Source organism: Galeopterus variegatus, unplaced genomic scaffold, assembly GCF_000696425.1.
Source record: "Galeopterus variegatus unplaced genomic scaffold, G_variegatus-3.0.2 Scaffold2733, whole genome shotgun sequence".
Classification (NCBI taxonomy): Eukaryota; Metazoa; Chordata; class Mammalia; order Dermoptera; family Cynocephalidae; genus Galeopterus; species Galeopterus variegatus.
In genome coordinates this window covers 127,493-149,611 of record NW_007728844.1, presented here as the reverse complement: position 1 = coordinate 149,611, position 22,119 = coordinate 127,493, and the positions used below count along the sequence as shown (strand labels likewise).

Genomic DNA, 22,119 nt, shown 5'->3' with positions numbered 1-22,119 from the left:
GGGTGGGGGGGGGGGGGGGGGGGTGCTTCCACCATCTGATAATGAAGGAGATTGCAAATTAAATTTAAAAGGTATTTGAAAAGCATACTTAAACAGCAATTTTAACCATAGCTTCCCTACTGTGCCAGGAAGAACCCTCATATACTTTTATATCATCATGTCTCTCTCTTTCTTAGCATTCAATCACAACTTTAGTTTATCACTTGTATGATTATTTGATTTGTATCTACCATTAGATTTGTAAATCCATAAAGGCAAGAGCTGTAGTTGTTTTTCCTCACTTATATTCCTGTTGCCTAGCTAGTGCCTGACACACAGGATTCTCATTACTTTTTTTTTTTTTTTTAACCTATCTGATTGGGAGAACTTAAAATTGGAAAGTTCTAGTGTTGGTAATGTTCACAAATGTATAGAAAATGGTATAAAAGGAATATTCATTAAACTTAATTCAGAGGAGTAGGATTGAGGATGAGTGCTGCAAGGATATGAAAGTGATCTTTTCCTTTTTATTAATATTCGTATATCTTTATTGTTTACTAAAATGAAATTTTACAATAAAATATAAAATTGTAAAAAGGGATGGGGTAAAAAGGGGATGGGCATGGAATGGCATCTGAGTGATAGCTGTGTGACATTGGTCATACTGTCTTACTTCTTTTGAGCCTTGGCTTCAATACTTGTAAAATGGGCATAATGCTTTCTTTCTCTGTGGGGTGGTTTTGAGGATTATGGTGATGGTTATGAGTTGTCTAGCTCCTCTCAGATCTCAAAAATAAGTTTTCTGCTTTTTCTTTCTCTCACTTGAAAATGTAGGGAATGTGCTGTTTCATTTAATTTCTAGACTTGTAGTCCGCATGGTACCATCCCCATCTGCTGGAATGTCAGGGCTTTGCCACTAATGGCTTCTGTGTTGATTGTGTGTCTTGATTAGTCAGGATTATTTCCACTTTGGTGTGTGTATTCTGGTTTCCAAATGTAAATGTTTTACATCTTTTTGACTATAGAATAAATGAGTTCAGTTATGGGGAAGAGAGGGGACTGTGCAGAGATATTTTGGAATCAGTACTAGGGAGTATGTTTCTACTGTAAAATGAGGGGTGAGGCTAAGTAGACTCTAAAGTCACTTTTTTTGTTTTTTGTGGGTTTTTTTTTTTTTTTTTGGTGGCTGGCTGGATTTATCCATGTTATAGCACGTGTTAGAATTTCCTTCCTACAAAGGCTCTGTTGGGCTGGCTGGTTAGCTCAGTTAGTTAAGAGCATCGTGTTATAACACCTTCTATTTTTGATGTCCTGTGGCCTATTGAATTTAAATTGAATTGTAATCCTAATTTCATCATTGAGCTCCTAATGTCAAATTTAAAATCTTCTTTTAATACAGGCTTTTTTCTTTCTTTCTTTCTTTTTGCAAAAATTAAGAGAAATTCAAATTTATTTTGGGGTGTTAAATGAGTCACTTTACCCTGTTTAAGAACTTGTATTTTCTCGTTACAATGATTTTTTTTTTCTTTTTTTGGACAAAAAGACAAACGAGAAGAAAAAAAATCATATGTAATTACTACTACCCAGAGATAATTACTGTTAACATTTTGGTGACCTCCCAGTATTTTTCTGACAAATTCATTCTTAAAATTGAAATCTTCCTGAACACACTGTGTACTAATTTGCTTCTTTGTTTTCCATTTATCTTTCTGTCATTAATTTTATCTTTTTCAAGGTTGCATAGTATTTTACTGTATAGATGGATGCATTATGGGATATTTAACCTGGGTGCATGGGTTGAATTCAGGGGGTCCAATAATTTATTTGTTTATTAATAGTTTTTTTACATTCTGTGATGTTGGAGGGGCAGAGGGGGAAGGACATAGGATGGAGGAAGGAGGAGGGGCAGGGTTGAGGCCTGTGGCACCCCTCTCATTCCCACGGGGGAAACCAGAGGGCTTCCAGTGGTGGCTTGGTCATAGCTGGGTTAGGTGCAGATGTCAGGGGAGTGTGGCTGAAGCCCTTGTGTCTCCCCCCCACCACCACCACCAACCCAGCTCGGGAGGCCAGGGTGCTTCTTGCAGCTGCTTGGTTGTTGCTGAGCTGGTTGCAGGTGTCAGGTGTAGCTGAGGCTCTCAGCCCCCCACCACCCTGGTTTGGGAGAGCCTGGGGTTCTTCCTGCGGAGACTTGGTCACCACTGGGCTGATGGTGGGTGTTGGGGGGCATGGCCAAGGCCCCCCCCAATCCCAGCTGAGGGCCCCCACTGCCTCAGCTTGGGAGAACCTGGGTGCTACCTGCGGTGGCTCAGTGGTCATCACTGGGATGGTTGCAGGTGTCAGGGGGCATGGCTGGGGCCCCCAGCTCTCCCCCCTCACTGGCTTGGTAGCCCAGGGGACTTCTGGTCCTTCTAGGTTTTATAGGTATTCTTTGGTGATGAGAGACCTTTACTAGTTAATATCAAACTTTGGTCTGTGGGTATTTTGTTTTTTCTTCCAGTTCCGAGCTGGATTATTTGCTGTTCCTACCACTTAAAATCTGCACTGGAACTAACTTCTTGTCCTTTGCTTGCTTCTAAAATGGGAGAATTTCCTGTGGGGATCAGCACTAGAGCTCTGTGGCTGAGCTAAATTGCTGCTTTGCTGCTGACTCCCTGGGGAAGGCTTTGTGAGCAGCTTCAGGTTTTAATGGTTGACTATATAGGTACTTCCGGGTTTAGTGAAATCCAATACTCCTGGGTTGTGTAGAAACTCTGGTCTGGGCCTTAGTCTTTTCAGCCAACTGCACCCCCTGCAGTTGTGTATTCCTGACCAGTCTCCACTGAATTGTTCTGTACTGATTGTGGGGCAGATCAGCTGTCCATGCTGTGCCCCATTGTTCTTTTGGTGGGCCTGTCTCCCCCACCACCAGCACTCCAATCACTTCCAATGTGGAGGGTCCTGCACTGGTCCCTTGTGATGATTCACGGGCCTCTGAGTGGCTCCTCACTCCTATGTGGGTCCATAGGAACCATGTTAGTGGTCTTGCTGGCCTGGGGGCCACCAAGGCTCTCTTCTCCCCTGCAGCCTCCAAGCAACTTCATCTGAAGGGCACGACTGAGGCTTTTGCCAGCTCCTGCTCTGTGCACTCACCAGCTCCAGCCTTAAAGTGGCCAGGGCTCGAAACACTGGAGCGATTCTTTCTTTCTCTTATTGTGGCTTCTTCCACCTTCATGCGTTCCATAGGTCTCTCCTCTTCCCCTGATCCCTAGCAGCCCCAGCTTGGCTGTCGTTGCTTTTTTAATAATAGTAGATGGGTTGATTTGTGGGAGAGGCTGACACTGGGAACCATCTATTCTGCCATCTTGACTGGAAGCCCTTGGGTCTAATAATTTAGATAGGTACAGACTTATATGTTTATTTTCACCAATGTTTAACTGAAATGTACCATTTCTTTTTATTATAAATTTAGGCAACAAATAACGATATTAGCAGTACCTAATACTGTGGTATCAGTAGGATGATAGAGAATTTATATTTGATTTCTTTATAGTCTTTGCACATATGTTGAAATGTTACTGACTGTTTCAAAATTATGGCCACTATTTCATATATTTAGAAACATTATTCCTAGAAGGTGTCCATAGGCTTTAGCAGACTGCCAGATGGTTTATAGTACAAAAAAGGGTCAAAAACCTCTGCATTTAATCTCATATTTTGGAACTAGTTTGTTTAAATAGGTATCTATTTTATACACTAATGAGAAGTACCTGAAGTTAAAACTTTTGCCTACGTCTGTGATTATTTGGACATAGGGTGAATCCCTAAAAGTGAAATACCTTCAAAGAGTAAATATCTTTTGAAGTTTTTAATGAACATCAAGTTACCCCCCATAATTGTACCAGTTTACTCTCTACATTATATAAAAAGTACCCTGCCGTCCTTTTTTAAATCACTGGCCTTTTATATTCTCAAGGTTCATTGTGGTTGGCACTGTAAGGGGTCACTAGTAGGTATCCTCAGTTTGGTGTAATATTCAAGGAACTTCTGCAAACCCAAAATATGAACAGTGTAGCATCATCAACATTTCATTGTATTTTGGTTATACTAGTTTTACATACAACTTGGGGACACCACCAGGATGGCATGTTGTATTCCAGGACTCTGGACCAGAATCTTTGAGAATCCCCTCATACAAGGAGCTGTAGATTGGATGAAGCAATGTCCTTAAATTAGCAGTCTTCTTTTTTTGGTGTCTATGTGGAAGAAGTGAAATTGTCACTTTTGAAAATAATATATGCACATGGCAATGAAATTGAAGTTGACTTTTTGCTGAATAAATGGGAGATTGTGGAGAGAGTAGGGAGAAGGAAGGGCAGCTAGTGTTCAGAACTGAACTGGTAAAAAAAAATTTTAAAAAAATTTTTAAAAAGGGCCGGCCCAGTGGTGCACTGGAGAGTGTGCCGCTTGGGAGTGCGGTGCTCCCGCCGAGGGTTCGGATCCCATGTGGAGACCGGTTCCCACTCACTGGCTGAGCGCGGTGCGGGCGCAACACCAAGGGTTGCAATCCCGTTGCCGGTCCCCGGTACGGGCGTGACACCAAGGGTTGCGATCCCGTTACCGGTCAGTAAAAAAGACAAAAAGGGGGAAAAAAAAAAGAACTGGTAGAATGGGATAGGTTTAGCACACAGCTCCTTTGGGACTCTAGTGGAGAAAAGGGAACCCAATAATAATTTACAGAAAAAACAGGTCAGAGTAGGGATATATATGAATGCAGACCTGGGCCTAAAAAGTATCCTAGAGTAGGAGGGAGCAGGTTGGTCCCTGGATTTGGATCCTGCCTCTGCCACTTAGTAATTTTGTCACTTTGGCCCTCTCTGGGCCTTGTTTGCTTTCTAGTAAAAGGGGATTTGACATGGTGGTCTTTTAGCTCCTTTCCTGTTGTCCTTTGTGGCTTTCTCATCTAGTTCCAGGGCATCATGGGCTTTTGTCCCAGAGGTTCTTATCCTGCATGTAGTAAATTACTTGGTCAATTCTTGCTAAAGGGCCTGAATTACACAGAATGCTTCTATTATTAAATGATCGAACACCTAATTAGAACTAACTTCAGGGAAATGTGGTATGTGTTGGAAGGCTCTTAATACATAGCTCACAAAATAGGAAAGAATCAGTGAAAAACTAGGGATGTTGAATCCAGGGCCTCCAATTTTGTCAAGACTGTCTCTATCTTTCCTTTGCTTTCCCAGTGTGGGTTTTATTTTCTCCTTTTGTGGACTTGCCTACTATCTGAGCAAGGGGATATGCTCACATCCTCTGGCATCATGAACAATCAGGGGATAGTTCTTCCTCTTCTGTATGCAGTCAGAAAAATCTCAAGGAAGGACTCCCAACTAGCTTGGCTTGAATCGTGCACATACCTGGACTGGTTTCCATAGTCGTGGGGATGGGTTATTCTTGCTCAGCTTGGGTCAGATGCCACCTGTGGACCATCATTATGACCAGCATGGTTGAATCCTGCAAAAAGGGGTGGCATTTGCATTTAGGAACACTTGGATGATATAAAAGGAAAAACGGTTCGACAGAAACCTGGTGTGTGGGGGATTTTTAAAAACATCTTGGAAATTCATGAACTAGGCAGCAGCAATCTTCAGACTTTGTGTATAATCTATTTTTTTTTAAAAACCACAATGAGGTAACAATTTGCACCCGTTAGGATGTCCATTATTTAGGGGGGAAAAAAAGGCAGAAAACAAGTGTTGGCAAGGATGTGGAGAAATTGGCACACTTGTACATTGCTGATAGGAATGATAGTATGGTGCTTCAAAAAAACCCAAAAATTAAACATACAATTACCATATGATCCAGCAATTTCCCGTCCAGATGTATACCCAAAAGAATTGAAAACAGGGACTTGAACACATACTTGTAAACCAGTGTTTGTATCTATCTAGTCACAATAGCCAAAAGGTGGAAACAACCCAGTATCCATCAGCGGGTAAATGGAAAAACAAAATGTAGTATATACATACAATGGAATATTATCAACTTTAAAAAGGAAGGGAATTTTGATACATGCTGCAACATGGATGAACCTTGAAGCTGTTATGCTAAGTAAAATAAGGCAGACACAAATACTGTATGGTTCCACTTACAAGTAGTCCCTAGAATAGTCAAATTCATAGAGACAAAGTAAAATAGAGGTTACCAGGGGCTGGGAAAGAGGTGGGGAGTTAGTGTTTAATGGTACAGAGTTTCAGTTTGGGATGAAAAAGTTCTGGTGATGGGTGCACAAAAGTGTGAATGTACTAAATGCCTCTGAATTGTGTATTTAGAAATGGTTTAAGTGGTAAATTTTATGTTATGTATATTTTACCACAATAAAAAAGCTTTGATACGACATGCCTCTTGCACATTTTAACTCAGTTCATCATAAGTGAAAATGCATCCAGCAGATTTGAAATAGAGAGATTTGATACCTTTTATCTGTTTGAAGATATGTAAACCAGTTCTTTTAACAGTAGGAAAAATTGTATTATTCCTTTTCTCTTTTACTCATATTTCTAGTCCACTTCTCCCACAGTTTTATCCTAATGTAATATTTTATGCTTGAGTTTTTTGTTGACCATATGTCATATTTCTCTGCAACAGAAAAAGTATATAAACAAGTTTTTAATTGTCTCCTGCAACTAAAAGACTGTAAGTCTTCTAGATTGCTATGACAGTTGATTGGTAGGACAATTGATTAAGACAATCTAAATGTTATAAATTGGTAAAATTTTATCCTTTTAAAATATTTATTGGAAATGCTTCTTAATAAGTGAGGCTTTTTTAAAACATGTTTTGGATGACTCACTTATTGCTGGAATGACTCAGTGTTTTCTACACCAAATATATTTCTGTTCTTTGTTTTTATAGATCTTATGCTTTGGGTAAACTTATTCACATAAAATAAGTAGATGAGGAATGAAGCAGTGTCACTCAATTCTTTGAACTCTTTGAGTTCTATGTAAAAAATCAGTCATCATTATTTTTAGACATCTACTTGCTGACAGTTCTATTCATTCCTCCTGCATATGTTGAAAGAAGGAACTGGAAACCATCTAATTCGTGAAAAGATTTGTTACCTCGTTATACCAGACATTGAATTACTCAGTTTCTTGGAAGTACACCAAAAGTGCTTTATCAAGATTTCAGATGACTGAGACACCTTGTTTAAACTTATTATACGTAAAGATTGAGAAAAATTAAAATATTGTCAGTGTAAAAATACCTTTGCCAATACAGTGTTCTTAAATGGTTTTTATCTTATCACTTGCTTTTAAGTATATTTTGTCAAAACCTTGGCCCTATAAATTTAACTTACTCTGTTTACAGAAAATGTCTATCATAAGAGCTGACCAGTTAGCTCACTCAGTAGAGTGTGGTGCTGATAACACCAAGGTCAAGGATTTGGATCCCCATACCAGCCAGCTGCCCCCCCCACCAAAAGTCATAAAACTTAGTTTAATGGGGTCAGTTCTTACTGTCAAACTATCATTTCAGTCAGACTTGCTCATTTTTTTCTCAGTGTTTTATGAACATTTTCAAGCATACAGACAAGCTGAAAGAATTATGAAGTGAATACCACTAATACTAACCACCTAGATTCTATGATGAACATTTTGTTGTTTTTGCTTTATCACATATTCACTTATTCCTCTAACCATTTATGAGTGCATCTTATAATTAGTTTCAAAGTAAGTTGTAGACATGGGTATAGTGCACCCCTGAGTACTTCAGCATGCATATCGTTAAGTAATGTTTAATATTTGTTTACAATTTTTTGAGATAAAATTTACATACAGTGAAATGCACAAATCCTAAGTGTATCATTAGGTACATTCTGAGTTAATGCACACACCCAATCCCATCAAAATGTAGATCGTTACCATCGCCTTAGAAAAGTTCCCTCACACCCCAACCCAGTCTACTCCCAATGTTATTTTCCAGAGGCAACTAGAAATTTTTTTTTAAGCCATATGAGTGTATTAGTTTTGTCTGTTCTAGAAATTCAAATAAATAGAATCATATGAATACGTACTCTACATAAGACTTATTTTACTATAATTGAGATTCATCCATGTTATTGCATGTATAAGTAGTTTATTTTTATTGCTGAGTAATATTGTAGTATATGCATATATACCATATTTTAAAAAAATTTTTTTCTGTGGCAGCTGACTAGTACAGGGATTGAAGTCTGGATCTTGGTATTATCAGCATCATGCTCTAACTAACTGAGCTAAGTGGCCAGCCCCCATGTTTTATATATTCTCCTGTTGATGATCACTTGGACTGTATCCAGGTTTTGGTGATTATGAATAAAGCTACTATCACCATTTTTAGGTCTTTTTGTAGGCATATGCTTTTATTCCTCTTGGTTGAATACCTAGGAGTAGAATTGCTGGGTCATAGGATAATGCGTGTTTAATTGTATAGATATGAGAAACTGGCAGTCTTTTTTTCCAAAGTGGTTGTACCATTGTAAAATAACGAATGGATGTTCTGATTGATAACATCAAATGTTGGCAAAACGTAGGGCAGTCTTTTTAATTTTAGCCATCTGGTAGGTGTGTAGTAATATCTCATTGTGGTTTTACCTTGCATTTCTTTGATGTTGAGCACATTTTGAAGTTCTTATAGGCCATTATAAATACCGTTGTGAAGTGCTTTTCAGATTTCGTGCCCTTTTAAAAAGTAGGCTTTTTTTTTTTTTTTAATTTTAACTTTTGGGTTGTTAAGATTTCTTCTATACTCCAGATACTCTAGATACTAGCCATTGGTCAGATATAGTTGCAGATATTTTCTGACATTTTGTGGCTTACCTAATTTTTTTTTTTTTTTTTTTTTTTTTTTTTTTTAATGACCAGTAAGGGGATCTTAACCCTTGACTTGGTGTTGTCAGCACCACACTCTCCCAAGTGAGCCATGGGCCGGCCCTCTATTTTCTTAATGGTGTCTTGATGAGCAGAAGTTTTTGATTTTGATATGTCCAGTTTATCCAAATTCTTTCCGATGATCATTGCTTTCAGTGTCCTACATAAGAAATCTTTATTTCTCTACATCACCCTTCCCTGCCAAGGCACAAAAAAATTAGAGAATCTTTATAGTTATATTTAGCTTTTACTTTTAGGTTTCTCTGATTCCTGTTAAATTAATGTTTGTATATGGATTGAGGTAGGAGGTCAGGATTCATTACTTTCCCTCCCATATGGATATTTGGTTGTTCCAGCACCATTTGTTAAGTCTTTCCACATTGAATTGCTTGAAGGCAGGTACTGTTATTTGGATTACACGAACAATGTATATTAATTTGGTAGGAATTAACTTTTTAACAGTAACGAATCTCTAATATGTGAACGTGATATATGATGTTTTAAAATCTAAACATGTTAATATTTATTTTAGGAAATTGTAGAAATCACTTTGAAATAACTTACAGAATTTATTTAAAGATTATTTAAATCTTGACTGCTTTTAATAATCCAGTGGTCATATGTTTATAATAGTACAAAATAAACTTAATATTCTCTTATATCTTAATCTGTAATGGTATAATTTAATGTATAGCTAAAATTATAAGGAGGCTCTCCTTAAATATTATAGACATCACGTATTTTGTCTTTTCTGACCTAGTGTTCCACTTACCAGTGTGCAGATTAGCAATAAATCACTCTCTAGAGTGTGAACTTCTGGGGAGTTGTGATTAACTGAAGCTTAGCCTATTTTGTTCAGTGAATAGTGTGAAAGTTTTAAAAGTAAGCCAGGGCCTGAAGATTGGCTTTGATCAGAGAGATAATAGGGAACCATTGAAGGTACTTGTTTAAAAAAGTAAACACCATGAAGAAAGTGGTGTTGAGTAAGACTGAGATGAATTACCTGGGAGAATCTAATCCATTTTAAACTTTTACTGTTCAAAGTGTGGACCAGTAACACTGGCATCACTTGGGAATTTGTTGGAAATGCAAATTCTGGGGACCAACTCAGACCCACTGAATCAGAATCAGTGTTTTTAAAAAAATTCCCAAGTGATTCATATGCACGTTAAAGCTGGAGAAACACTGCTCCAGAGAAACTTGGAGCCACCCTTGTGTGAGTGGATAAGGGCCATAGCACAAACAGAGCAGCGAAGTGATCTTAACAGATGACTTCTTACATGTTTATTTTTCCACTTTAAATTGTTAAAATCATTTTCTCATAATGAGGATTTTGGTTTTCTGGATTTGGGGGAGAAAATATCCAAACTCTTTTTAAAAATAAATTCTTAGGGCTGGCTGGTTAGCTCACTTGATTAGAGCACAGTGTTGTAACTAACACCAAGTGGTCCAGGGTTCAGTCTCTGTACCAGCCAGCCACCAAAAAAAGATACATTCTTAGAAATGCTACTTTACGGATTTGTTTAAACTTTAAGAATCATAACTCATGGATTTAAATAATAGTCTCAGCTAACTGTAAAGTCAGTTATTTGAAAGAATCTCATGGGGACAAATGACTCAGTGTTCTGTTTTTGCTACTCCCAGGGACTGAAATTAGGGGATGAAGTAGAGATTTTGTGAAACAGCTCAAGTGTGGTTGCCACAAAAACTATAATAGTGTGCTTGTTGGAAGTCTGTCAAGGAGAAGGACAGAAGAAGATAGATTTTATTTTGTGTTATAATGTTTGTGTAATAACTAAAAGAAAATAAATCCATTAGCACCCTGCTACCCTCACACACATTAGCTGTTCATATTTTGTTTCTTTTTTTTTTTTTTTTCCCTTTTTTTTTGTCTTTTTTACTGACCAGCAACGGGATCGCAACCCTCGGTGTTGCGCCCGCACCACGCTCAGCCAGTGAGCGGGAACCGGTCTCCACATGGGATCCGAACCCTTGGTGGGAGCGCCGCTGCGCTTCCAAGTGGCGCACTCTCCAGTGCGCCACCGGGCCAGCCCTCATATTTTGTTTCTTTACCAGTGTTGTCCATCAACCTACAGAATTTTCATGTAGTTATCCTCATAGATGCAACTGTGTATTCTGTTTAGTTTTTTAACGTTATTTCCTTCCTCCTCCCTCCTTTCCAGTTGTTCTGTGCCCTCCTTCTCCACTCCTTCTTGTCCCTGCTTTCCCTGACTCTGACCTCCTTAGCTATGATCTCTGGTTCATCTTGGGCCCTCTAGCAGATTATTTCCTGTTTAAGAGCTTACAAAGACCCCTCACGGCACGCCTGATCCTAAGTTCATCCTGGCTTGAATAGTCCTAATACACCTACCTTACCTTCTCCTTTATCACCTCCTCAAAACTAGACCTTTTTTTTTTCAAGGATCAGCTTGTGAGGCCTCTGCTCTGTGAAGTGCTTCTCAGTAAAGCTACAACAGGTCTCCCAGATTCCTCAACTAATTCCTTGCAGTTCATGTGCTTTATATACAGTTGAGCCTTTATAACACCCTGCCTTAATGATTTCACAAGTGGAGACCCAAAGGCAGTATTCTTTTCTTGTCTTACTTCCCCTGCTTGCCAGGTGCTCAAGAGTGATACCTGAAGAGGTCCCTACTTTGTGCTAAGTTTTGGCACTGTTAGAGGAGTCATTAGAGACGGCTGCCCGTGGCTCACCTGGGAGAGTGGGGTGCTGAAACACCAAGGCCACGGGTTTGGGATGGCCGGTTAGCTCACCTGGGAGAGCGTGGTGCTGACAGCACTAAGTCAAGGGTTCAGATCCCCTTACCAGTCATCTTTGTTTAAAAAAAAAAAAAAAAAAAAAAGAGTCGTTAGAGGACAGACAGATTCTTACCAGGCCTGAGGATGGAAAAGATCAGCATTGAGGCTATGACACTGTGAGCTGTAGAGTCAGAGTCCCTGGCTCTCCTGTCTGCATTTTGAGTTAAGGGGAAGTTCTATTTTAACTTTGAACTTTGAGTTGGTTTATGTATTTCCTTGAGGAGTTCCGTTTTAAAAAGTTTGGGAAGTTAACTATAGAAAAGATAACTGATATTTTCAAAGGGAAACAATTTTAAGAATTTGGACTGAATTAAGAAAGTTAAAATGGAAACTTTGTGTAGGTATCAGTAAAAGAAATTTGGAGAATGCATTTGAGACATGGTTCAAGTAGATTACCTCAGAATGAGAACTATCACTTCAGCCTGTGCTTGTTACCAGCTTTTAGTATCTTAGTGCCTCGTTGGTTCTTGGCAAAGAATTATGAAGAATAAAAGGGCCAAGTGTTCAGTGTCAGTATGAGAAGCACAGGTGGGCTTTTGCTTATTAAAATCAGCCTTTGTTTACCAGACCTTTTGAGTTAGTGTATGTTAGCTTGTGTTAATGGTTTACTTCTCAGACTTCCTTTTGGTACAGAGCGAAGAGGTGGAGCAGGATGGGTTAGTTTGTAGAGATGGGATCAGGAAGCCATCAGAAAGGAGGCTTTTTGAGTAAAATGTTTCTGAACACGAGTGGCTATGGATAAAGTGATTATGCCTGCCAGTTCGTCTCTAGTTAAGCTTGCAGTCCTGGTGTGATTACCAACATTTACCCCTTTCTCTCTCAGAAGTATCCCGACTTGGGTAACAAATGATATGGTCACCCTACTGATACAATAACTTTGTGCCAGACACTGTACCACACGTTTCTTTAATACTCACATAACACCTGAAACGTAGCTGCTGCTGCCACTTCACAGATGAAAAGATACTCAGAAAGGGTAAGTAACTTGATTGAAATCACACAGAGGCAGATCTGGTGAGCAAAGCAAGGTCTATCAGACTTCTAAAGCTGCATGATCTTTCCCAGCCTGCCCCACTAAGGGTCTCAGGTATGGCTTCGGTTGGTTTCTGCTACAATGGTAGTAAAAAACCTTCATCTGGAAGAAACAGTGGGTTGGGGAATGCTTGGATAAGGGTTAAGGGCGGGGTTTGTGGTGGGTATTCTGAAATTAGGGTAGAGTGGTACATTATTTAGATCCCCAAGCTCCTGGATGCTTGTCATCATTTGGTCTTTGAGGGGTTAAACAGACCTGTTGGTTAGGCCGGGGTCTTTCAGTTTGGGGTGGGAAGGTTGTGGTAATAATATAGGTCAGTACTGCTCAAACTTCTGTGTGCATATGTATTAACTGGGAATCTTGTTAAAATGCAGATCAACTCCATAGGTCTCAGATGAGGCCTGAGATTCAGTATTTATAACAAGCTCTTGGTGATGCTGATATTGCTGGTCTGCCACGCTATAATTTGAGTAGCAAGGGCATAATTGATTAGATTCTCTCTGCCTGGGGTATAGGGGTGGCCATGTACACAGATGCCCAGATTTTAGAGATGCAGGGTTGGGGGTGGTGCATGGCTGCTTCTAGACATAGATGTCCTCAGATTGGGGTAGAAGGGATTATATAGATACTTAGGATACCTAGTTTAGGGGAGAGTAGATACTTAAATATGGGTGTTTTTTTTTTTTAAGGAAGCATTATGCTTTTGTAATTAATACTCACAGGTTAGTTTTTTTTGACTGGTGAGGGGAATCGCAACCCTCGGCACGGTGTGTGGTTTGCACCACGCTCAGCCAGTGAGTGCACCGGCCATCCCTTTATATAGGATACAAACCTGGGGCCTCAGCGCTACCAGCGCCACACTCTCCCTTAGTGAGCCACGGGCAGGCCCTCTCACAGGTTAACTTTAAAGTGTATCCTTAGCCTGGGGGAAGGGTAGACATAGAGAAGCAGAAGGGAGTGGTCTGGGGTGGGGATAGCACCAGTGTGGGTGAGTTCTTGCTCAGCCTGTGCAGTGGTGAACAAGGATTTGACAAACAGAGACGGGGAGCAAGCAGAGTATCTACAGCCAGACAGGAATAACGTGGATGGATGACACAGCAGCAGAGCTCCAAAAAAAAAAAAGGGGAAAGGAAAAACCTCTGAAGGGAGGAATCCCTCCCACAGACAGACAGACTGATGTTTACCCCCTCCAGGCTATGCCTGAGTACCTGTAGACACAGGACATATTGCTGGAGGCTTTGGCTAGCTATTCCTGTGGCTAATAGCATGCTCCCCCTCTCTCCTGCCCCACTCAGACCTGCCTTAGGGAGGTCCCAGGTGGTGGGCATGCTTCCTGTGTCTGCTTACTTCCCCTTGCAGCAGGGGAGAACAAGCAGGTAGAGTGCTACCAGCCTTGTCCAGGTCCAAGCAATCTGCCTTTTTGGGCTGGGGACATTACCCACCCTCCCTTTATGGGGAAGAAGCCAGTGACCAAGGGTCGTGTAGGAAAAGGACTGATGCAGGAGGAGATGCTGACGAAGAGGAAATGGCAGAGGATCTAGAATCCGGACTTTAATATTAGAGTTTGTTGCTGCTGGAGCTGTGAGTGGTCACAGAAATAAGGCCTAGGTCCTAGGCAGCACCTCTGAAAGAGGGCCAAGGAAATTAAAGGCATTAGTGGCCCTCACACCTGGCCTTATCACTCCTGAGGACTCCTGGAAGGGTAAGAGAAAGTGTTGACAGAGCCAGGTGATGTAAACTCCTGAGTGTGGTGTTTCTAATAGGGCATAACAATACTTCTGTGACTGTTTCTCTTGTTTTGGTCCGTCAGACACTGCTCTGGGAGTGTTTCCTCAGTCTGTGCCTGCAGTTGCAGGAAAGGAGAGGCTGGGCCAATAATTCTGTTCATGACTAATGCCCGGTTTGTTGGGGTGAGGGAGCCTGGGAACCGCGATTATCCTCATCAGGGCAGGTCTTACATGTGGGTTGTGGGCCATGTACTGTGAGAAGTACCTGGAACAGCCTGGTGACTCTCCTCCCTCTACCAAAGCTGACCCCTTTTCTCTGTGATAAGCTGCTCCAGACAAGCCTGGAGCACCAGGTGTTGTTCCCCAGGGTCCAAGTGTACAATGTTTTTCTGAAGGTTATCCCATTCCTCAGTGGTAAACAGTGCTGTGTCAGGGTACTGCTCAGGGGCCACTTGGAGCACATAGATTTTTGCTAGCAGGATTGTGAAGCTTTGCATTGGGCTGCAAAGCCTGGGCTTGAGCCAGCAGCTGGAGAGTATCCAGAACTAGAGTGTTTTTGGGTTTGGGGGTGGAGAATAGAGGGAGGGAAAGGGAGGGGCAGGAGGGCAGAGCCACACAAGCAGGCGGTAGGTTGCTTTGGCTTTGCTGTCGGCAGAGAGGACTTCAGTCGTGCCTGAGGGCCGCTTGGCCACCATTGCTGGAGACGAAAGAGCGCTGCCTCACAAACCTGACTTAACCGGCACTGCACCCGGACTATTCCAAGTAGCTGTGCTATCTTTTCCCTGGGAGGCAAGTCTCCTCCCTGTCGTCCCCTCCTGCTCCTCCCCCGTTCTGTGAGGGATGATGCCGCTCTCTATTGCACGGCTCAGCCGGCTGATGTCACTGGCAGCGGGAAGCATCAGCAGCCTGGTCACATGCTGGCCCAGTCTGTAATGCAGACGGGATAGGGGTGTGTATGTGGGGAGGGGGACTGTATGGCAACTGCTCTTGCTCTAACGCCCCCAAAAGTGCAGAGGCAGCGGCTGCAACATCCAGCCAGCTTGGATGTCTGGTTTCTGAGCCTGGGGAAACTACTGTTAATAACATTTACTGTTGATGATATTGGGGAAAACAACCCTTAACTTGGGGGTTTCTGCTGTCCTCCTGTCCAAAGCAGACTTCCAGGACTCTGAAGAAACAGTTACAAGCAGGATGCTTTTCCCCACCTCTGCACAAGAATCTCCCCGTGGCCTCCCAGATGCAAATGACTTGTGCCTTGGCCTGCAGTCCCTCAGTCTGACGGGCTGGGACCGACCATGGAGCACCCAGGACTCAGATTCCTCAGCCCAGAGCAGCACACACTCAGGTGAGTGCCAGAGAATGAAGTGGCTGGGGGAGGAGGTGCATGGGGTGGTGAACAAAGATATCCACAGCAACAGTTGTTCTGTTCCCCTTTTATCCCCCTTTGTATCACCCCCCACCCCATACACATATATACAACATGGAGCTGTTCTGCAGGAGATGGAAATGCTAGTTGTGAGTATGACAGGACAGATGGCTGCTCATAAAGGCAGACATGGCTTTTCCACTTACCCTGATAAATTCCCCGGAGTTAGTCTGCACCTGGGGTGGTCCTGAGAAGGGTCCTCAAGGTGACAGCCTTATGCAGAAAAGATCCAGCTAACACCCTGGTGCCCAGGCCTGTCTCGGAGATGATGAAGCAAAATACTTTAAGGTGGGGGAGGGGACTTAAGGGGGTGATTACTGGATGACCAGATTCTATTTCCCAATAGCTTTTAAAACTAGGAGACTATACATGAAGGGTGGGTGGTCCCTGAATCATGGCAAGGCTGAGGCCAGATAATGCTGGGGTATTGGAATTGACTTAATGTAAGGTTAAGAGCATTGATCCTGGAAAGGGGTAGGCGGCAGGGTAAGTCGGGTGGGGTAACTGCCAGCTATAGAGGCTTTTTTTTTTTTCTTTCTTTCTTTCTTTCTTTCTTTGTGTTGAGGGTAACCAGATGGATGAAAGAAGAGCCACTCCCCTATAGGATCCCTTGTCTTCTTGGTAGGATTTGATGGGGACAAATCAAAGGGACTTCTTGGCAACCTCTTGAACTGCTTCTGCTCTAAACCTTCTCATTACCTGTTTATTTCTCTCTTGTGGCACAAGTGCGAGGGTTGGCTAGATCCAAGTTTTGGAGTATTCAGGAAGAAATGTTAACTTAAATATTATAGGTGTATTTAAAATCTAAGTATTTTGCTTTATGTAAATGATACCTTCTCCCCCAAAATATTGGCAGCAGATACTATAGGAAGATGGAAAGGTAGTAAGTGGGGGTGGGGGGTGGAGGGGACTAGCCATTTGCTGTTGGTGCTGACAGTGGGTTACGCTGAGCCTGCCATTCTTCCCTTGCCTCCCCCACTCCAGGAACCAGCAGTCATGGCAGCGAGATACTGTCTTGTTGATTTCTCTGGCCTCCACCCTGTTTGGCGCAGGTCTTTTTTTAGAATGCTTTGCAGAGCCTGGGACTGTTGTGTCTGTTAGGCACTTATTGCCAGTTGTTTTGGTAAAATCCCATCTGAGGGAAGGGGATGGGATTTTTTTTTTTTTTTTTTTTTGGGCCCTTTTTTCCGTTTTTTTTTGGAAAAACCCCCCTGGGGGAAGGGGGGGGGGTTTTTTTTTTTTTTGGGCCCTTTTTTCCGTTTTTTTTTGGAAAAACCCCATTGGGGGGAGGGGGTGGGGTTTTTTTTTTTTTTTTTTTTTGGATGTTGGTGGGGAAGAGCTTTGCTTTACCTACCTCTGGCTTAAGGTAGGGTCTCTTGAAATGCACTCAAGTTTTTCCAGAAAGGTTGGTAATAGCCGTTTACCAGGCAAGGAAGTGTGGTGTCAGTGTTTGGTATCCTATGCTTGGAGGATGTAGTGCTTTCTTTTGTGTATACTTTGAAGCCAACCTGGGTAGCCTCTGAAGCCAACCTTATCTTGTCCTCACTCCCACTATATCTGAGTAAAAGACAGAAGAGCTCACATAGGAGATGGGCACCTGTCAATGAGTGATCACTGTTTGACCAAGGCATTATATTTTACTGGTATCAGATTGGGGTGTGTGGCCCTTCTTTGGCTCTGGTTTCTCTTAGCTACAAGGGTCCTTCTGAAATGTATTGCAGCATAGGGCCCAAAGAAATGCAGGTGTGTTCAGCTTGGGGCTTGTAGAGCTTGTCCTGAAAGTTACTGTGAAATTAGACTATAAAAAAAATAGCTTGGATTCAGTCATAATTTCCCCAGCTTCCCCACTGCCTGAAAGGCCTGTGCTTACAGCTGATTGTCTCTGAAGTAGGGACGGTTTTACTTCTCCACCTTCCATCTCAAGCACTTTATTGATTAAATATTATATGATTTTGAGAGTCAGAAAGGGACTGCAGTCTGAGCCTCAGAATTCACAGGGACCAGAGAATTGCCCCAGTGGTGTGATCTGGCTGTGGGTAGGGTTGGCATGGGTACGTCGTCCTTTCTGAGGGTTGAGGACACACCCATCCCTAATCGCCATGTTGTCCTTGTTTTTTGGAGCCGTGGTGATGGCCATCTCTTTCCTTTCCCTGAGCTCTGGGCCTTGGAAATCCTACATGAGGGTACCGCCTCCTGGAGTAGGATGCAGCCCTCCCACCAGCCAGCTGCAGTGCCAGATCATGCACCCTCGCCAGCAATGCGGGAACATGCAGCCCACATTCCAGTGCCTACACTGCCTTCCCATCTGAAAACCAACTAGCTGCGTTTCTTTGGTGGGGGGAAGAAGTATTTCAACATCCCTGGGCAGTCTGGGAGTTATCCTTGCAGCAGACTGGTACCCTTTGTTTCTGCATGGAGCCCAGGGTATAAGCTATTCCTTGGGCTCTGCTTGGTGTAATGTTGCCCCAGGCAGCTATGGCTTCATTCCCGACCACCTTCTACCACCCTTCAGTATTCTGCAATGTGGGGGGCAGTGTTTGAGATAGCAGGGCTCTTCACTAAAATCTTAGCTAAATTCAGCGAACATTAAGCATGGGCTGCGTGCCAGGCACTGTTAGGCAATGGAGGTATATTAGTGACTAGGATAAAATTACTGCCCCTGAGATTCTCCATGGCTATCAAGGGAAAATAGATGAGAAAGCATACCAAATGCAGCATGGTAATTGCTGTGATAGGGGCTTCCACTTTCTCCCCTGAGGATTTTTTGCATTGGGACAGCCTTTAGTTGGGTTCTCAGCAAGAGGCTGGCACATGGGGACCATTCCCCAGGGGCTAGAGTGCTTCTGCTGCATAGATTTCTTCGGCCTCAGAGGCCCGCAGGACGCCCCTGGGGTGGAGTCTGTTTTTGAGAGTTATGCCTGCAAAACTGGCATGGGTTTGGATATGGCACTTAGTGGACTCCCTCCCTTCTAGACTGTGCATATCCTGAGGCCTGTCGCTTGCTGGGGAGGAAGGCTTTCAGGGCAAGATGGATATTAGAAGTGTGTTTTTCTCAGAGACTCCAGTGGCATGTGTCCAGGGCTACCCTTGTCCTGCTTGCAGTGTCTTTAAGTCCTGTAATGAAACAGCAGGGCTATGGGAGCTGTCCTCAATATCCTGGCATGGGGATGGAGTGACTTAATAGCCACCATTTATCAACTGCTTTCTATGCTAAGTATATCACATGATCTTAATGCTTGCACAGACCGGTGAAATGGGTGCTATTATTATTCCTATCTTACGGATGAGGAAATGGGCTCACAGAGGTTGCTAACATAATTACTGGCTGACCTAGAATTCCACCCCAGGTATCTTTGGTTCCAAAACTCTTATGCTTCCTATTATACGTCAGTTACTATGAGCAGAACTTATAACATGTTGGGCAAGAAGACTTCTTTGTCTTAAGGTATCTCTACTCTGGGGGCTGTTCATTCAAAGGTGATGGACTCTCTTGATGAGATCTCTAAAGGTGAAGGCACATGACAGACGGTTCTGAATCTTAGCTCATCAGCTGTATCAACTGCTGGATTTGTCTTCCTGCCTTGTGACTCTTCTGTGTGCAGCATTACTCAGCAGGAGACGTGGTGTTTCTGAGAATCTACTTAGGGGTACCTGGAAACAAGGACTCCTAGTGAATACACTGTATAGAAGCCCAGTGGGCAGGCCAGATGCTCAGGCTAAGGATGCCAGAGGACATGTCCTGTTTCCTCCCATTCTCCTTTAGAAATCCCTTGGGGATTGATCTGTTAACTCTCTCTAGTTTCTGCCCTCACTGCTAGCCAGTGAATGGAATGTTTCCTGTGCTGTGTCACTTGCAGGCTCCCACTTGGTCTGCAGGCTAGATCAGCTTGGGATGAGGGCAGTCTTCAGCCTTTTGCTTCTGTACTTCAGTCCCTTCCAAACAACCTTTCTGAGGCAATATTCAAAATAGGGTTGGGCCTCTCCTATGTGGAACGTGGACTTCCTAGGCCCTACCAAGGTCTCTTGCAAATCTGCCTCAATTCCCAGCTCTCCACTACTCTACTCCTGTATTCCCAGCAGGTAGCACGGTGCCTGGCTCATGGGTGTTTAATAAATACTTGTTGAATGAATGACAAGTGCTATGCTGCTGCGTTAATCCGGAGTGTTTTATAACTGCGGAATTCAGACAAGGTCTCTCCCATTCTTCTGCCTCCTACTTGTGTTATCCAGCTGGATGGACAGATTCTTCTGTCTCTTGTGTCCCATAGCTTCTAGGACATGATGGTGCACTTCTAGAAAGTCTTTGTCATACCCTGGAGCATGTTCTGTCATGGAATCAAGTAGTCTCTTTGGGAATAGATTTCAGTACAGAGAGGAGAGGGACAACCTGGGAAGCAGTGTGACAGTGGGTGCCTCCTAGGTAAGAAGTTGTTGAGGTATTTGGGTATAGGGACAGAGTACGTGCCGACCTTACACTGGATTCAGGTAATGGAGCTTTCTGCAGGTAATGGAGCTTCTCTGATCTGATGATCAAGATTGGGAGTTACCTTGGAGAGAAGGGCTATTTTTGGTACCACCTTGGATCTGTGGGATCCAGAGTCAGTGAAAGGAGCCCACACTCAGAAGGTCACCACTACCTGAGTTGGGGTATGGTGTAGAGTTGCAGATTTGGAGTTACAGGCAGAGGGTGTTCTGTTTCATAACCTGGAATGAGTGCTACCCTCCCCACCCTACCTCTGTACCTTCAGATAGATTCTGAGCAAGCAACCTAGAACCAAGGATGGAGATAAGAGGGGTTCCATGTATACGGTCTTATATCTTGTCTGACCATGATATCTTGGGCTTAGTCTTTCATCCAACTGAGCTCGATCTCAAACATTGTCTGGCAATACAAGAATCTAATACTAGGGCCTTGCTGCCATCAGACTCTGGGTGCCTTTGTACTCTTGGGGAGGGCTTCAGAAAATTCGAACAGTGACTCAGCTGTAAAACCCACAGGAGCTGGCATAGAAGGCGAAAGTAGAGAAAGTTAACAATCAGTCTAAAAATATTACTGCTGATTTGGTCTCTTGTAACCTCTGAGGTAGCATTAATGAGCTGGAACCTTCTGCCAGGTCATCTCCTCCCCGTGACTTCTCTGAGAGCTGTCTGTAGCCGATGCCAATTTCTGCCGGCATCTGAGTGGGGATGGGTGCCTCTGCTCCAGGAAGAGCACACTGTCTTAGTCACTTCTGGAAGATGGGGATTTGCTGGACGCTCGATCCCTAGAACTGTAGGCACTTGGTAAAACTCAGACGTTCTATAATTCCTCAGTTGTGGAGGCCAGGACAAGAACAGAACAGCCTTGGCCACCACTGAAGGTTGACTGTGGGACTTCTCTTCCCCAATCCCCATCCCTGCCCTACTCTAAGCCATCTAGGTTAATACTTGACATCTATTCTTTTTTTTTTTTTTTCCTTTTTGTCTTTTTTCGTGTCCGGCAATGGATCGCAACCCTCAGTGTCACGCCCGTACCGGACCAGGACCGGCAACGGGATCGCAACCCTCGGCGTTGCTCCCGCACCTCGCTCAGCCAGTGAGCGGGAACCGGTCTGTATGTGGGATCCGAACCCTCAGCAGGAGCGCTGCCGCACTCCCAGGCGGTGCACTGTAGCAGTGCGCCACCGGGCCGGCCCCATTGACATCTATTCTTGATGAAGCTATGTGCCCTATGATGGGGAGTGGAATTTGAGATCAGTCACTGGCCTGCAGCGTAAGGATCTGTCACTTCCATTGGATTTTAGGTCTTGTCGGTTAAAGAGTGCTTTTCATTAGGAATACTTCCTGATTTGAGTAAGAAGAAAATAATGGTCTAACATTAGTTGTTTTTCTCCTTCCCTCCTAATTCCCAGCTGGTGGGAATTGGTGTTGCTCACGCAGCAGCCATTCATAGGGCAAGTATGATGTCATGAGCTTAGCTGGGAGCAAGACAGCTTCCCTCTCTTGAAATGAGGTTCTACCTTCTCTAGGAGCCCACTGTCTCTGTGCTTTCCTTCCTTTAATATGTAGAGACTCAAAGAACCATCTTGCCAGGCCCCGTGTGAGGTTGCACTATAGAGGTACAGTCAGGTCACTCCAGGGCATCTACCATGGATGACAGTTTCTAGAAACTTGGCTCCTTCTGTGGGTTGACAGAGATATTAAACCAGCTGGAAAGTTATAGACCTCTTGATACTTTCTTGTCTTCTCATTATCTTTTAGTCAAAC

General features: G+C 43.1%; 1 protein-coding gene across 5 annotated transcripts in view; it reads left to right on the top strand.

Moving 5' to 3' along the window:
- CPEB1 (cytoplasmic polyadenylation element binding protein 1) overlaps positions 1–22,119 on the top strand; it is a 95,070-nt gene that overhangs the window by 52,211 nt on the left and 20,740 nt on the right. For 3 of the 5 annotated variants that reach the window (XM_008582838.1, XM_008582837.1, XM_008582840.1), the window contains exon 3: positions 15,604–15,792. In XM_008582838.1, coding sequence (XP_008581060.1) covers positions 15,604–15,792 — 189 coding nt within the window. Of the gene's footprint in view, positions 1–12,510; positions 12,664–15,600; positions 15,793–22,119 lie in introns of all 5 variants that reach the window. The other 2 variants (XM_008582839.1, XM_008582836.1) reach the window with 2 other exon arrangements.